General features: G+C 40.1%; 1 protein-coding gene across 2 annotated transcripts in view; it reads right to left on the reverse strand.

The window, feature by feature from the left end:
• Positions 1 to 17,048, reverse strand: part of ERO1A (endoplasmic reticulum oxidoreductase 1 alpha) — a 52,588-nt gene extending 35,540 nt beyond the window's left edge. For both annotated transcript variants that reach the window (XM_049113172.1, XM_025442932.3), the window contains exons 1-4: positions 16,854 to 17,048; positions 7,078 to 7,197; positions 6,066 to 6,149; positions 1,619 to 1,657 (exon numbers count right to left, since the gene is read on the reverse strand). In XM_049113172.1, coding sequence (XP_048969129.1) covers positions 1,619 to 1,657; positions 6,066 to 6,149; positions 7,078 to 7,197; positions 16,854 to 16,967 — 357 coding nt within the window. In that variant the 5' untranslated portion in view covers positions 16,968 to 17,048. The remainder of the gene's footprint in view (positions 1 to 1,618; positions 1,658 to 6,065; positions 6,150 to 7,077; positions 7,198 to 16,853) is intronic.
• Between the last annotated feature and the right edge of the window lie 1,055 nt (positions 17,049 to 18,103).

The following is an 18,103-nucleotide window of genomic DNA, read 5'->3' on the forward strand; positions in this document are numbered from 1 at the left end:
TGGGGATCCCTGGGTGGCTGAGCGGGTTGGCACCTGCCTTTGGCCCAGGGCGCGATCCTGGAGTCCCGGGATCGAGTCCCATGTCGGGCTCCCTGCATGGAGCCTGCTTCTCCCTCTGCCTGTGTCTCTGCCTCTCTCTCTAGGTCTATCATGAATAAATAAATAAAATCTTTAAAAAATAAAATAAAATAAAAATAAATAAAAACTCTTGACTAAAGAGGACACTTGATGGGATAAGCACTGGGTGTTACACTGTATGTTGGCAAACTGAATTTAAATTAAAAAATTAAAAAAGAAAAAGATTTTAAAAATAAAAAAAAATAAAAACTTTGAGGCATCTGCCTTCAACTCAGGTCATGATTCCAGGGTCATGGGATCCAGGCCCATATCAGGCTCCCTGCTTAGTGAGGAGTCTGCTTCTCCCTCTACCTCTCTCTCTGCTCATGCTGGCTCTCTTTCATTCAATCAATCAATAAATATAACCGAAACCTTATTGGGCATCTTTGGAGGTGCCAGGACTCCAAACTCATAATTAATCTGAAAACTAGTAAACAAAGGAAAAGAATGAAGCATTTATCTTGTCCATCCTGTATAAACTGTATTTCAGGGCATCCAGATAGTTGACAAGAAAAGGTCTTTAGAGAAATACAACAGATAATAAGTATAGAAAGAATGATATAATTAGAATATAAGCATTTTCAAAACTGAAAGAATGCAATAGGTAATGATCATCAAAGCTGCTAAAACTTTCAGGGAAAAAACGAGTAGGGAACTGTATAATGAACCTAATGACCAATCTTAATTTCATGAAAAAAAAAGAAAGCCAGACATTATGTGTCTTTTGATATGATGTAAGAGTAAGTATACAGCAACACTAATCAATATATATCAGAAAATGAATCTGAAAAGCTATAATATATAACCACCAGTTTACAGAATACAATGTGTTGAATGATGATGTGACAGGGATACAATCAGTGGAAAGTTCTCTAGGATAAGGACTCATTTCCTTCAACAGATAAGTTTGCAAAGAAAGAAAAAAGAAGAGGGAATGGACATAGGTTAAAGACTTAAGTGGAGCCTAGGTGGCTCAGCCGGTTAAGGTTAAGCATCTGCCTTCAGCTCAGGTAATGATCCTAGGGTCCTAGGATTGATCCCCGCATCATGCTCCCTGCTCCAGGCGGGAGTCTCCTTCTCCTCTCTCCTGCTTATACTCTATCTCTGTCTCTCTCTCAAATGAATAAATAAATATAAATTAATTAATTAACTAATTAATTAATTCTTTTTTAAAAGGGACACCTGGGTGGCTTAGCGGTTGAGCACCTGCCTTTGGTCCAGGGAATGATCCTGGATTCCCAGGATTGAGTCCCGCATCAGGCTCCCTGCAAGGAGCCTGCTTCTCCCTCTGCTTGTGTCTCTTCCTCTCTCTCTGTCTCTCATGAATAAATAAATTAAATCTTAAAAAAAAAAAGAGACAGACAGACAGACAGACAGAAATACACAAGCAGTGCCAGAAAATAAGGAAAGGAGGGGAGTGGAGTCATACCTGGCAAGGGAAATGAAATTTATGAATTTTTTTGTTAAGATAATAGACACATTAGTAAGTATGTGTATATACCTTGTAGCTTGCAGATTTAATTCCATCAGGAACTTCATCCTAAAAAAGAAAAAAATGTTTTTATCAGACATTTATTCTATGTTCTGAAAAAAACTTTTAAGTGTCTATGATTTATGAGATTATTTTTATTTTTTTAAGTTTATTTTATTTATTTAAGTAATCTCTATACCCAGTGTGGTGCTCTAACTCATGACCCCAAGATTAAGAGTCACATGCTCTTCCAAACTGAGCCAGCCCGGCGCTCCTATGAGATTACTTTTAAACTGAAATAGTCAGTTTTTATACTATTTCTTAAAAGTAAACAAAAACCCAACAAATTATTCTCTAGGTTGCTGTTCATATATTTTAATACCTCATAATAGCACAGAAATGTAAAAATAGTTACTCCCTTTGATGTTCAAATTGTCCCACACTGGCCACTAGGGGACCCATAAAGTGCTGACTTGTTATCTGCACCTGTCTCCTATTGATATGACCTCAGTAATCTTTAGCAGCATTTTCCATTTTCTTTTATGACAAGATACTCCAGGCTCACCGTGTATATTTCTTGTTCCAGTCCTGGAATTGACTGTTTTTTAAGGAGCCCTAGTTCTTTTCAGAGGAAAATGGTACTGGTTTTAGTCATGTGTTGGCCACTAACCAACTATAGGACCTATCTGTATATCCTCAAAGTGATGCTGTGAATAGACACAATGATGTATGTACTCTATAAATTGCAGGACCCTATTCCAGTGCTAAGTCTATTTCTGAAATAGATAATACCTGCCCAAAGGGAATGATCCACACAGAGATAAACACTTTATTGTGTAACTTTCCAGAATTCTTTTTCTAAGACCAGATATTTAGAGGGTTTCTAATTTTTTCATATCATGCCAAATTTATAAACTAATTTCAGCAGAATCGACACCTTTACAATATTTATTACCGCTTTACAGTCATCTTTGAACATCTGTCCAATTATTTTAGTAAGTGAAAATCCTGGTGGACTAGTGGATGGGATTTAGGAGGACACATGACAAGATGAGCATAGGGTATTATATGCTGGCAAACTGAATTTAAATAAAAATTTTGTTTAAATCCTGGTGGAATTACTAGACCAAAAAATGTGGACCTTTTAAATTTTGTTGATACAGGGCAGCCCCGGTGGCGCAGCGGTTTAGTGCTGCCTGCAGCCCAGGACGTGATCCTGGAGACCCTGGATCGAGTCCCACGTCAGGCTCTTTGTATGATGCCTGCTTCTCCCTCTGCCTGTGTCTCTGCCTCTCTCTCTCTGTGTCTATCATGGATAAATAAATACAATCTTAAGAAAAAAAAAAAAAAAAGGAACTGCTTAAATTTTGTTGATACATATGCTGAACTGATCTCCAAAAGGATTTAACCACCAGAGTATTCATTTCTTATTCACAAACAGTGGATATTGTTATTTGTTTTCACATTGGTCAATTAATAATAGAGGGGAAAGAACATTGTTTCGACCCATCATAAAGGTAATAAATAATTGGCCTTTCAGTTTATAGAGTCCAGGCTGCGAGTTAAAGCCCCACGTTGGGCGTGTAGAGACTACTTAAAAATTAAATGTTGGGATCCCTGGGTGGCGCAGCGGGTTAGCACCTGCCTTTGGCCCAGGGCGCGATCCTGGAGACCTGGGATCGAATCCCACGTCGGGCTCCCTGCATGGAGCCTGCTTCTCTCTCTGCCTCTCTCTCTCTCTCTCTGTGTGACTATCATGAATAAATAAATAAAATCTTTAAAAAAAAAAAAAATTAAATGTTTAGGGATGCCTGAGTTTATTAGTTAAGCATCTGACTCTTCATCTCAGCTGAGGTCTTAAATTTCAGGGTCATGAGCTCAAGCCCCCAAAAATAGAAATATTTTTTAAAAATTTCTTAAAATAATGATGAAATTCAAATTTTTAGTAATTGTAAAAACACTTGCTTAGTTCTGACCAATATTAATAATGGCCCATTTAATGTATAAGTGCAATTAAATGCCTTTATTATCTACCATATTTTTAGCATGCTTAATAAGTCATAAATAAGTTATTGGTAAACTTGAATTTCCCTAACTACTATATACTACTAAATATAAATGCTAGAACTTAGGAAATAAAATGAAACATTTAAAATGATGATATCATTTTAATGATATTATCATAACAGGTTGTTTCACAAGTTAATTCTTGAATTTTCAAAAAGCTTTGTCTATGAGGATACGTTTAACTAAAGGCTTGATTTTCATTTAACTAATGATAAAATATCCACAAATACTATTTTACGTTAGCATTAATTCCATATGCTAGATAGGTCTATATAGCAATATTTACACATATCAAAAGAAACCACTCAAAATTATAGCACCACTTCATACCCATTGGGATGGCTAATTATCCAGAAAACAGAAAAGAGTGAATGTTAATGAGGATATAGAGAAATTGGAAACCTCATGCATTGCTGGTGGGAATATAAAATGGTGCAGGTGCTGTGAAGACAGTATGATTTCCTCAAAAAATTAAACACAGAACAACCATATAATCCAGTAATTCTAATTCTGGGTGTATACCCAAAAGAACTGAAATTAGGAACACTAAAAGATACTTGTGCACCCGTATCCAGAGCAGCATTATACACAATGGCCAAAAGATGGGAATAACCCAAAAGCCAATCCATAGGAGAAGGAATAAATGAAATGCAGATACACATAAAATGCAGCATTATTCAGCCTTAAAAAGGAATATAATTCAAATACATGCTACTATGGATAAACCATGAAAATGCTGTTAAGGTAAACAAGCCAGACACAAAAGGACAAATGTTGTAATAATCCTCCTTATAGGGATCCCTGGGTGGCGCAGCGGTTTGGCGCCTGCCTTTGGCCCAGGGCGCGATCCTGGAGACCCAGGATCGAGTCCCACGTCGGGCTCCCGGTGCATGGAGCCTGCTTCTCCCTCTGCCTGTGTCTCTGCCTCTCTCTCTCTCTCTCTCTGTGACTATCATAAATAAATAAATAAATCTTTAAAAAAAAAAAAAATAATCCTCCTTATATGAGCTACCTAGAATAATCAAATTCATAGAGAAAGAAAATAGAATAGTGGTTGCCAAGGGCAAGAGGGATGGGTGAATGGGGAGTTATTGTTTAACGAACATGCAGTTTCAGTTTGTGATCAGGAAAAAAATTCTGCAACAGGATGGTGCTGATGGTTGCACAACAATGTGACTATACTTAATGCCAACAAACTGTACACTTAAAAATGGTTAAAATGGTAAATCTTGTTATATGTATTTTATCACAATAAAAAAGTAAAATACAAATATATGCTTTTAAATGGAAAAAAAAGGCTTCATTAAAAGTGTAAAATTCAGTTTTCAGAGTAAAATGCTTCAAATTTTAATGTCTGAGGATTCTTAAGTAAAACCAGGTGTTTAGGAGCACCTAGGTGGCTTAGATGATTAAGCGTCTACCTTCAACTCAGGTCATGATCCTGGGATCCTAGTATAGAGCCCCACATCAGGCTTCCTGCTCAGCGGGGAGTATGCTTCTCCCTTTTTCTCTGCCTCTCATTCATGCTCTCTCTCTTGCTCTCTATCTCAAATAAATAAATAAAATAAAATAAAAAAACAACAACAACAACAAAAAAAAAACAGGGCAGCCCGGTGGCTCAGCGGTTTAGCACCGCCTTCGGCCCAGGGTATGATCCTGGAGACCCGAGATCGAGTCCCACGTCAGGCTCCCTGCATGGAGCCAGCTTCTCCCTCTGCCTGTGTCTCTGCCTGTCTCTCTCTGTGTGTGTCTCTCTCATGAATAAATAAATAAAATCTTAAAAAAAAAAAAAAAACAGGTGTTTAGTCCAACCCCTTCCCACCCAAGGAAAACAATATACCTGTGGATAAAGGAGAGATTTTGCTTACACTTCCATTAATTTCATTTCGTTCTACTATAAACACAACTTTGAGTAAGAAATAGGAAGAAAAACATCAAGCCAAAAGAACTGTTAATCTCACAAGTAAATCAAGGATTGTATTTATCACAAAATTTAAATTCTTTTATTATGAAGGCAGAATAATTCAAAACAGGTTTTACGTTAGTAAGTTTAGGTTTTGTTTTTGTTTTTGTTTTGTTTGTTTGTTTGTTTTTTAAAGATTTGAGAGAGAGTAGGGGAAGGGAAAAGGAGAGAAAGAATCTCTAGCAGACTCCCTAATGAGTGTGGAGCCCGACTCAGGGCTCAATCCAAGGACCACAAGATTGTGACCTGAGCCAAATCAAGAGCTGGATGCTTAACCAACTGAACCACCCAGGCACCCCAAGTTTAGGCTTTTAATCTGTAAATATTAAACAACATTATATTTAACCTAAGGACTGAAATGTTATTTTAGTTGTGTTGCCCCTTTTTAAAAAGTGCAATTATTTGAAAAAAGATGTAACAGATCTTAAATGTATACGTGGTTCTTACCGATTGACAAGGCTTGACAGCACAGTCTCTTCGCCCACACTGGCTAATATCATTCCAGAAAGGACATGGTCTCTTCAGGTTTACCTATAGGATAATAGAAAAGGTTATAAAAGTAAGAATCTTGAGATTATTATTGACATGTGTTCAATTACAATGTTATAACCTGGTCATGCTATTAGTTGCAGTTTTTCTTTTTCTTCCATTTCCCAGCTGCCAAGTTCCAGTGATTGTATCTATGTGTACCTTATATAAGTAAATTGGTAGACTTGGTTAGAAAGACACAGACTGGGATGCCAGAGTGGCTCAGCGGTTGAGCGTCTGCCTTCGACCCAGGGAGTGATCCTGGGGTCCCGGGATCAAGTCCCACATCGGGCTCCCTGCATGAAGCCTGCTTCTCTCTCTGCCTGTGTCTCTGTCTCTCTTTCTTTCTGTGTCTCTCATGAATAAATAAAATCTTAAAAAAAAAAAGACACAGACTGCTACTAAACAGACTCCAAACAGAGGGCAACTAGGAGACAAAGTAGCTGATATCACCACTGCTGAAATGATATTCATTTTTAGCAAGTAGCAGACAATTGTGAACTTAGATGATAATTACATATTCCAGTAATTAGATTTTTCTAAACTCCTTCTGTAGTTATCTCAAGATAAAATATCACAAGTGACCAGTTAAAATAATACAGGTCAGAATAAAGTCATGCTTTTCAAAAAACTTAATTATTTAACAGGAGTCAATCTAATATTTTAGAGAAGTATGAACTAGCAATTTTGATAACAATATAATAACTTCTGTTCTGACTTCAATTTAAACAAGTTTCCAACGCCACAGTGCAAAACTGACTTGTTGAAACTGAAAGTATCCAATGGATGGTTTCAGACTTATATTCTTCACTCTTGTAAACTGAATTTTAAATAATGGCCACAATTTTGAAGCTCAACAATTCCTAAGAAAATATAATTATCCATTTAAACTTTAAGTATTCTTGTGCAAAAAAATTTAAAATAAAAATACCTTGTAATATCTGAAGTAGTCACTTTCAAGAAGTTTTTGTAGTCTTGGAAAAAGCCTGTAGTTATTAAATCTATCGATGGTTTCAACATCACAGGTACAATCATCCAAGTAACCACTAACCTGTTACAAAGAAAATGAAATAACACATCAAAATATCTTAGGTACAACAGGGTTCTTTTTCCTTACAAGGTTATGACTCAACCAACTCTTATCCTCTCTCCTCTCCTAATTTTTGGAAATGGGGGGATCCCTGGGTGGCTCAGTGGTTTAGCACCTCCCTTCAGCCCAGGGCATGATCCTGGGGTCCTGGGATCGAGTCCCACGTCAGGCTCCCTGCATGGAGCCTGCTTCTCTCTCTCTCTCTCTCTCTCTCTCTCTCTCTCTCCCTGTCTCATGAATAAATAAATAAAATCTTTTAAAAATTAAAAATTAAAAAAAATAATTTTCGGAGATGGGGTATTACAGTAATCTAATAATGCTATTGCTCTTACTATATACCTGGAGGAATGCAGTGGCTGCTTTTTGTAGGGTGTACTAAGCTCATCATCACACATGTGCCCACACATATATGTAGTGAGTTGATACCCTGCAGCCACTCTGTAACTCCCCCCAGGCCTGACTAGGTGTAGGCATCTAATACAAACCAGGTCATGGTCCCTGCTCCAGGAATCTGGAATTGAGAAGAAGAAGAGATGGGTCTTCCTAAACAACTAAACACAGACCATATGCTAGCATGTGAACTGAGGAACACATGAGCCAGTCAGCAAGATTTTAAGATACACAGTGAAGCAGAGACAGGAGATGGATTCGGTTTTCCCGCTCCTACTTCTCCCCATCTTCCTTGAAGCCCCAGTTGCATTCCCATTCTTGGCTCTCCTAAGACTCCATATTCCTACAATTCAATTGTCAGTCTTCCCTTTTAGTATCCTACAAGATGTATAGTCTGGAGACAAGTTTAGTGAAGGTACAAAAAAAAATACGGTATTTATAAGAGAAACAATAATAACTATAACAATCTAACTACTCCCAAATATTAGACCATGATAATTTGTCTAGGTTAGAATTGGTGCTTAGAAATCACTTATCAGGGATCCCTGGGTGGCGCAGCGGTTTGGCGCCTGCCTTTGGCCCAGGGCGCGATCCTGGAGACCGGGATCGAATCCCACATCGGGCTCTCGGTGCATGGAGCCTGCTTCTCCCTCTGCCTATGTCTCTGCCTCTCTCTCTCTGTGACTATCATAAATAAATAAAAATTAAAAAAAAAAAAAAGAAAGAAATCACTTATCATTAGCAGCACAGATAGCAAATTGACCACAAAACCAATTCTGATCTTCAAATGCTTAAAAATAATTACAATCAGACAATGTTATCAGAAGTGAAACTAAAAGTCTCAGATGTTTATTTGGGGCTAGGCAAATACCTACAAAATTAATTATATATTGCTAACATGGTAATGCTGCAAGTAACAAATATGTCAAGATTTAAGAATAGTAACTAGATTTTTTAAAAAAATATGTATATAGGGCATGCTATAGAAAAGAGGTCCTTATACTTTGGTCTGAATATTTGCAATATAAACTACTTTGGATTACATTTTAGGGAGACTTGTCAAAAAATTTTTTTTCAAATCTACTGGTAAGTAAGCAAGTAATACTTCATTGAAATACCAAATGTAGGTGATTTCCCTCTGGAATACCTTCAGTACCTTTTAATTTTGAAATATTACAAAACAGTAATGTAAATTTTTCACCTAAGAGTGAATACTTTTGGATGATGAGAGATAATACTTTGGATGATGACAGCAATATCTAACAGCTAAGATTCTGTACCGATTTGCCTAGTCTTACTTGTTTTGGACTAATTCAGGTTCCAGAAATCTGATCTACATATTTTGTTACTGTAATAACTACTTTCATTCCATATGCAAATTTTTCCTTATTTCCTGCTAAAAATTCTCTGAGTATACAATAATCTTTAGTTCCTAATTTGAGGTACTAACAAAACAAAAGTGCTTCTAAAGAACCTAGATGATTTGATTTTTTTTCACACCCCTTTTTTTCAAGCATTAAAAACAGAACTTCTAAGGATGTAAACTAGCTACTGTTTTTCCCCTTGGATACAAATCATTATACAAAGAAATAAGAGACACAAAGAATGCCAAGGCCAAAGGGATACATGCCAAATAGAGACATTAGGTCATAAGGAGAAACAAGCACACAAAAAAAACAAGAGAAAGGATTTGAAGCAATTATTTTTTCCCCCTTATGTATTTCATTTTAAGGTAAAAAAAATTCTATCTTTAAAATTCGAGTTCGGGAGCAGCCTGGGTGGCTCAGCGGTTTAGTGTCGCCTTCAGCCCAGGGCGTGATCCTGGAGACCCAGGATGGAGTCCCACGTCGGGCTCCCTGCATGGAGCCTGCTTCTCCCTCTGCCTGTGTCTCTGTCTCTGTCTCTCTCTCTCTCTCACTCTTTCTCTATCTCTCATGAATAAATACATAAAATCTTTTTAAAAAATTCAAAATTAAAATAAAATAAAATTCAAGTTCAGGCATCACCTCTTTTGGAAAGCTATCCCCTGGAGTACCACTCAACTCCTGCTGGCTTAACTGTCGCTCCTATGTGCTCCCATGACACTCCACATAACTCTTAGATACAAATTACCTCACTATATTGGATTTATCTATTTCAATTCCTCCCTCTAGAGTTTAAAATCCTTGAGAGCAAAATCATGTTCATTCATTTTGTATTCTTAGTCCTTAGCACTGTACTTCTAGACAGTACATAGTAGATGCTCAGTATTTATTTGTAGAACGGATATATGAACAAATGTTTCGATAAATGCTGTCCACGGTCACGCTCATTCACTGGAGACCAGCATCACAGTCTAATTATGACTATGAACTACCATGTCACCTATGGTGCTTGGTGCTCAGTGCTCCAGACCACACGAGCCCAAGTGGCAGAAATGCACTCAGAACAAGGAAAGCAAACAGCAGAGGTAAATAACCCATTGTGTCCAATTTTTTACCAATCTATACACCTTAACTACAAAGGAAGCTAGAGGAGGCTCCAGACCATAAAGGAATGCAAGATGCATTCAAAGCAGAAATAGCTGATAGCCCAGAGACCTCAAAGAGAGAACACAGGACAACCGTAGGCTTAAAAATCCTCAGACCTTTACCTTAGAAATTGAGTAGGAGGTACTTCCACCAACAACAAAATGTAGCAGGGCAGTTAAGTAGGTAGAGCAGGGATAGAGGAGTTTCAATAGATGCAGAGGGCCCAGCAAAGGAGAGACATGAATACACTTAGAAACCCAAGACATGTGACTGTTCAGATAAGCTTGCCAACCTAATCCCTGAAGAGAAGTCTAGCAGGTACAGATGCCAGACCTAGTTCTAGAAATTAGAGAACCAGCATGTTACCAGAACAGAGTCTCTGGAGAAGGCAAAAAGAAGAAATCCAGTTAACAGGCCCAGAGCAAAATCTTGGAAACAAAGCAAAGCCTAGTCTCTAAGACCAAACAATGGGTACTGATCTGGAACAAGAATGACTGGATACTACTGCAGCTTTGGGATGTGCTAAGGCTGCTTAAATCATTGCCACATTATCTCCTAAACTGAAACAGAATTCTGACCCTCCCATAGGAATACCAATTCTATTTAATGCGCCCCCCCCCCCCAGCCCCACCACACACATACACAAAGTGCTTGATGCATGCTAAAACTTGAAGCTCGCTGCTCCAGGCAACAATCAGCCAAACTAATTTGGTAGGAGGCCAAACTAATAGGTGGCAAACAGAAGGCCCTTGCTGAGGGATGGTAGATAGAAGGACCAGGGAAGGCCTGACAGACATCTCCCAGTTTAAAGTCCAAGTCTCTAAAGAGCTGAAAAGCCTCTGAAGGCCTTCTACTGCAGCCTCCCAAGCACACAGCAATGCCCTCCTATGCACTCTCAAGAAGGATGCAGTGTGTAACGGTGGTTAGCATGCAGGCCCTGGGGTAAGGCCTTCTTGGGGTTGAATCCCATCACTTCTACTTATTAGTTATTGGTCTTACCCAAGTATTTTTTAGCCCCTCTAAGCCTCAGTTTCCTATCTGAACACAAAATGGTAATACTAATAGTTCCCATCTTTAAGAGTTGATATCAAAATGAATTGGCACAGAATAAATGGCCAGTAAATGTTAATCAGTATCATTAACGTACCACTACTTAAATGTTTCTAGTGAAAGGAATCTTACTAGTCCCAAAGCAACCCACAACATTTTATTTGAGAGAGAGAGCGCGCGAGAGAGAGTAAATCACTCTCTCAAGTAGGGGGGTGGAGAGGCAGAGGGAGAGAGAATCTTAAGCAGGCTCTACGCCTGACTCAAGGCTCAATCTCACAACCCTGAGATCATGATAGGAGCTGAAATCAAGTCAGATGCTTAACCAACTGAGCCACCCAGGTGCCCCTATGTTTTGTTTTGTTTACAAAGGGGAAAAAAAAGGCCCAGTTTGCAACTAAAATTTTTCAAAAATTTTACATCTGTAGCCTCAGTGGAACATAGAACTGGAGAGCCAACAGTCAGATGCAGAAGTAGTCTCAAACACTTTCTCCACGGACTCTGCCTGGTTTGGACTAATTACCAAAATATAAAAGGCAAGAAAAGAAAATAACATAGGCCTGCTTGTTTACTATTTTCTGGTTACAGGTACTCTTTAATTTACAATGAAAGACAAAAAAACAAAACAAAACAAAAAAAAAACAAAAAAAAAACCCCACTTTCTAGTTTTCTTACATGCCAAAAACTTCCAGTCCTACCAGACTATCATTTTTTCCCAAAGCACTGTGAGAATATATTCCTCCTACCTGAAATATCTTTTAAAAGTGCTCAAACTGTTCCTTTTTTTGCAAAGACCTTTAGTTATGTTTAATTTTATAGTGGTTTGTGACTGTGAAAAAGAACATGAAAAGTACTCATTGAAAGAGCTGACTGAGACCTCTGTTAATGAGAGCATGGAAACACTGAAGATTCTATACTGGGTAGTTGGCACCACTCTAAGTGACATGGAGAGCTACAAGCTATTTCTGCTTTAAACCTTTAGTCTTTAGAACTTTAAATTATTGTTGTGACCCAAAGTGTAGTAACCAATGTAAAATATGCTTTGTTCCACACTCTTTGTTCAAAAGGGCCTGGAATGTATTAAGTGCTCAGAGTCAATGGACATCTCTCCAGTATAACCTGTTTCAAAGATTCCTCTGACTAAATTTTAATCCAGGCTTAGTTCCACCTACCACGCAACATATTATCAAGTGTTTCTTCTTCCATGGTCTGGCTACTCTGACTAACAAATAAAAACTATTTTTTAAATTGACTTACACAAGACATTAGACAAGTAAATCTGCTAAAAATCATGTATGCAGAATGTATCTACAATGCACTACAAAAGAAAATTGATTTTGAAATAGCCATTTTGGATTATCTGAGTTACTTCCCTTTCATTAGCCTGATAGAAATTTACACCACTCAGATCTTGATTTGAGTTGATCTGAGTGTTATTAGCACTAGCCATATTAAGATTAATAAAACATTTTGATGACATGGGAGTTTATAGACATTTCTAATTAATTTAAGTGAAAAACATGTCCATTCTGCCTCCATATCTGGGCTTCAATATTTCTTCTGAGGTTATTTCTTTAAAATGCATCTTGGGATTCCATGAACAGGGATTAAAGTTCTGTTACATTCATCCTAATGGTACATAATGGGTAAAAGGAAATACAAAACTCTGTCAAAAGCAAAACAAAACAAAAAAAAAACAAATAAAAAAAAGGAAAACAAGAAAGTCTGAAGAGTCTCCATTTATTTCAAGCCCATACCTATTACAACAAATATTACAATTATTATTTTGGTTTAAAGACAGGGTGGGTCATGATCATGGGGTTCTTTATAAAAATTACATAGACTTGCACACCCCAAAAGGTAAAAAAGACCAATTTTCTGTGCAAAAAAAAAAAATTTTAGGGACGCTGGGTGGCTCAGTGGTTGAACCTCTGCCTTTGGCTCAGGGCATGATCCCAGGGTCCAGGGATCAAGTCCCGCATCAGGCTCCCCGTGGGAGCCTGTTTCTGCCTCTGTGTGTCACTCATGAATAAATAAAATCTAAAAAAAAAAATTATTTTAAAAAGAATGATGATTTAAAAAAAGTGGGGAGGGCAGCCCAGGTGGCTCAGCGGTTTAGCACCGCCTTCAGCCCAGGGCGTGATCCTGGAGACCCAGAATCAAGTCCCACGTCAGGCTCCCTGCATGGAGCTTGCTTCTAACTCTGCCTGCTTCTCCCTCTATGTCTCTGCGCCACCCCCCCCACTCTGTCTCATGAATAAATAAATAAAATCTTAAAAAAAAAAAAAAGTGGGGAACTATATATAAGGAAGAGTTATAAGTCCCCGGCAATTTATCACTTATTTGCAGCAACTAACACTGAAGCATTGTTATCAAAATAACTTACAACATACAGTGAAAATGGTTTTGGTAGGATTTGATGTCAAGAGGCATATGCAGTAATGGACTAACCTTAAAGATTCATTTGGAGCCATCAACCCATCTGAAAGATCAATTCCAGAAAAACATGCAAATGGCTAAGCAGAATGATTGAAAGAATATACTCCAGGTAGCACACATCCTGAATTGTAATTTCTGGGATGCCTCGGTGGCTCAGTGGTTGGGCGTCTGCCTTTGGCCTAGGGCGTGATCCTGGAGCCCCGGGATTGTGTCCTACATTGGGCTACCTGCAAGGAGCCTGCTTCTCCCTCTGCCTGTGTCTCTGCCTCTCTCTGTTTCTCTTATGAATAAATTTAAAAATCTTTAAAAAAAAAAAAAAAGAAATCCTGTATTATAATTTCCCTAACACTTCTTGAGTACCAATTATGTACCAGGCTCAGTACTCTGTAGTATCAAGAAATGGGACTAAATTTTTAGTTTATTTTTTGATCTCTCAAAACTTATTCACAATAGGCCACAATAAATGATTATTGAATTTAATCTATTCAAAGTAAAGCTTCGTATCTTTTACTTCAATAATTTTCTAAGGCCAAATAGGTGCACATGCTGCTTTGGCTCAATTTAGAGTTGATAGTCTGTTAACAGAAACCCTACTACCGGGCACCCATGAAAGAGTGTGATGAGGGGTGTTGATGTGGTAATTCAAGGCAGGAGTGGTAAGAGAGATTGGCAACAGGAAGGGAGAAAGACAATTAACAAAACGGTCTCCACAGAACTTTCCTGCTACTTGGGTACTGCAAAGAGAATGAGAGATTTTAATTTGTATTTCTAAACTCTAGGTCAAAAGTTAGTCTTTTGACTAACTATTGTCTAGCAATATTTATGAACTTTTTTTTTAAGATTCTATTTTTTAAGTAATCTCTATACCCAACTTGGGGCTCGAACTTACTACCCTGAGATCAAAAGTGGCATGCTCAACCACCTGAACCAGCCAGGTGCCCCTACTAGTTTTTTAAAATGCTTAGGATCTCAAGCTCCAAAGAACATTATTCACTAAATTGTTAAGTTCTTAAGGACAGGGATCATACCATAATTATTTCTGTATCACAAATATTCAGGTCAATGTACACAGTGCTTATAAATGTTTACTGAGGGCAGTCCTGGTGGCTCAGCGGTTTAACGCCGCCTTCAGCCTAGGGCCTGATCCTGGAGACCCAGGATTGAGTCCCACATGGGGCTCCCCACATGGAGCCTGCTTCTCCTTCTGCCTGTGTCTCTCATGAATAAATAAATAAAATCTTTTTTAAAATAAATAAATAAATATTTACTGAATGAGTAATTTCCACCATTCATCTCCCCTAATCTTTTCTTCCATCTTTTTTTATTTCTGTGTCTCTCATTTCTGTATACATCTATGTCTATATGCTTGTCCAATTTTCTCTTCATATCTATTCATCACTTGTCCTTTCTCCTCCTTACCCCCATCTCTTCCATTACTGACCGTAAGAGAACTAAAACGTATTTTTATTTCAATCTATTGAATTGAGATTGATGGTCTCTGTTCTTAAGTTGATTTAAATAGACCATTTAAAATTTTTTCTTGGGACACCTGGGTGGCTCAGCGGTTGAGCATCTGCCTTTGTCTCAGGATGTTATACTGCGGTCCTGGGATCGAGTCCCACCTCAGGCTCCCTGCATGGAGCCTGCTTCTCCCTCTGCCTATGTCTCTGCCTCTCTATGTCTCTCACAAATAAATAAATAAAATCTTTTAAAAAAATTTTTTCTTACAACTTTTAACATGCAACCCTCAGTAATTTTTTAACGTTGATTCCAAAAAGAAAAACAGCCAGTCCTGTTCTAAAAGCAAAAGAAAGGGACCTAACAGATTTTTGTGTTGGGGAAATATTCGAATCTTGAAAACATTTTAAGGGGTGGGAAGTGGGAGGCTTAAATACTAATCAGAAGAAAAAATTTAAAAAAATTTAAAACTCCCCAATTTTAATCAAATATCTAAAAAAGTTATAGGGGGAATAAAAGTTGAAAAGCTCAACGGGTACTATTATTTCATTATTTAAAAATCCAAAATACAGTTGAAAATGTTATATTGGACATCTTCTTCCAACACTAACTTATTTTAGTCTTTTACTTCAACTTTTCTTATGTGCAAATGTTTGTACTTTGTGTTATGTTGTATTCTTCCTTATAAGTACTTGATGGCGTGCAGTTGCAATCCCTGAAGGTAAAGGAGCTTTTCAATCTTAGTCGTAAAGCAGCAATTTCCTTTCAACTCTCCTACTCGTAGCTAGATAACATCTCAACTCTCAAATCACTCAGCAAAGCAACAAAACGCAAGAATACCAAGCAGTGAAAGAGATAGTTCTTCCCCTCATAATATTGGTTTATTTCTTCCTCCCATAATATTTAAAGCTGTTTCTTGACTCTGAAATAGTAGCATTGCCCCTACACATAAAATGTTATTTCTGATCATTAATTGTAAAATCCACTTAACAGGAAAAAACTTGGATGCCTACCCTCAAATTTGTATAAAATGTAATTTTTTTATCAACAGAGGCCAACCAAAACGTGACTTTAATGATATTAAAATACAGGACACTGCATATCCGAAAACCTCTAAATTTCTTTGAATTTTTTTTTTCTCAAGGAACCTACCTCTCTAACTAAAAAGGGAAAAAAAATAGATCATAATAAGCTTGTACTTAAACTTGTGCACTGAATAAGGCTCATCCTCCCAATTCAGACCAGCCAAACGGGTGTCACGTTAAGGGAATCTCATCACATTTTGGGAAAAAAAAGGACACAGGGCGAGGAGCCAGGGGGCAAGCGGCGGCCCTCAAGACACAGGGCAGCTGGGCTTGCACACAGAAGAGCCACACGAAGCCCTTCTCCTGCCTGACAACGAGATCCGAGATCCGAGATCCTGCGCCCTGCACACCACACCGAGCACCGTTCCGGGTCAAACTGGAAGTCGGGAAGATCCAGGTTCTGCTAAAACGGCCAGTATTAAGTGCGCGTGCACAGTGTGCGCGCCCTTCCCGGGCAGGGAAGACCCACGAAGATGCATAACCCAAGTCGGCAAAGACCTAGCGGCGCGCAGCCACCCGGGCCCACACCAAGCCCCGCGAGCTACGGGGCACGGCGCCGGGGGGCGCCCGGGAGGGCGGAGTCGCGGGGGCTCTCCCGGTGTCACCTGCCGGGGCGCGGCCCCCAGCGCAGGGCGGAGGCGGGCAGCCCCGGGAGCCGCCGCGCCGCGCGGCCGCGCACAGCCCTCACCTGGCAGAAGCACCGCTGCGCCGCCGTCTCGGGGGGCCGCTGCTCGCCGTGACTCGGGCCGAGCAGCCACACGGCGCCCACGAGGCCGATCAGGAAGCCCCAGCGCCGGCCCATAGCCGCTCCGGCCCTCCGCACCTCCGGGCCCGGCACTCGGGCGCAGGCCGCGCGTCCGCAGAAGAAGCCCGCGCGGGCCGGCCCCCGGCGGCGCCCCACCCCCGGCTCCTCCCGGGCCCGCCCTCGGCTCGCCCGCCCGCCCGCCCGCGGCCGCCGCCTCCCGGCAGAGCCTGCGGACGTGCCTCGGCGCCCGCGCCGCCAGCCCGCCAGCCCCGGGCCTCGGGGCGGCTTCCTTTCCCCGCGTGAGGCTGACGCACGAGCCCGCTTCCCGGCGCGGCTCCGCCCCGCCCCGCCCGGCCCGGCCCGGCCCGGCCCGGGAGCCTCGCCCGGCTGCGGCCGCCCCGGCCCCGCGCGCGCACCGGGGTCCTTCCCGCTGCGAGGGCGAGGGCGAGGGCGAGGGCGAAGCGGGAGGGGTCCGAGCGTCCCCGCAGGCCCCGGGCTCCGCCCCCCCCGCCCACCCCCACGAGGCGAACCGCACGAATTGCGCGTCCACAGCGCCCCTGGATGCCTTAAAGCTGAAAGGGACACAAGGCTGCATGGGTAAATCAGAGTTTCCAGGAGTTACGTCGAAAGGGCAAAGAGAAGCAGGTGAAGTTACTTACTTTCAATATATATAATATATATATTAAAGATTATTATGTATAACATATTATGTATTTTATATATTATACATTTAATATATATTATATATAATGTATTATATATTTAAAGATTATTATATTTAATATATATTTTTTAAATATTTTATTTATTCATGAGAGACACAGAGAGAGGCAGAGACACAGGCAGAGGGAGAAGCAGGCTCCACGCAGGGAGCCCGACGTGGGACTCCATCCCGGGTCTCCAGGATCACGACCTGGGCCGAAGGCAGCGCTAAACCGCTGAGCCACCAGGGCTGCCATTAATATATTTTATTTAACCCACTATGTGCAAAACATTTCGAAATATACTCAATATCAGATTATTCATAAAATATTTTACATATTTTTTAAATCTTTGAAATCTGGTGTGCATCTTATGCAAACTAGCCGTATTCCATAGTCAAATGTAGCGAGTGGCAGCTGTGTCCGTCAGCGCAGGTGGAGGCCACCTTCTCATCTCATAGGAGGAAACAGGCCCAGGGTGGAAAGATGACT

Source organism: Canis lupus, chromosome 8, assembly GCF_003254725.2.
Source record: "Canis lupus dingo isolate Sandy chromosome 8, ASM325472v2, whole genome shotgun sequence".
NCBI classification, from domain to species: domain Eukaryota; kingdom Metazoa; phylum Chordata; class Mammalia; order Carnivora; family Canidae; genus Canis; species Canis lupus.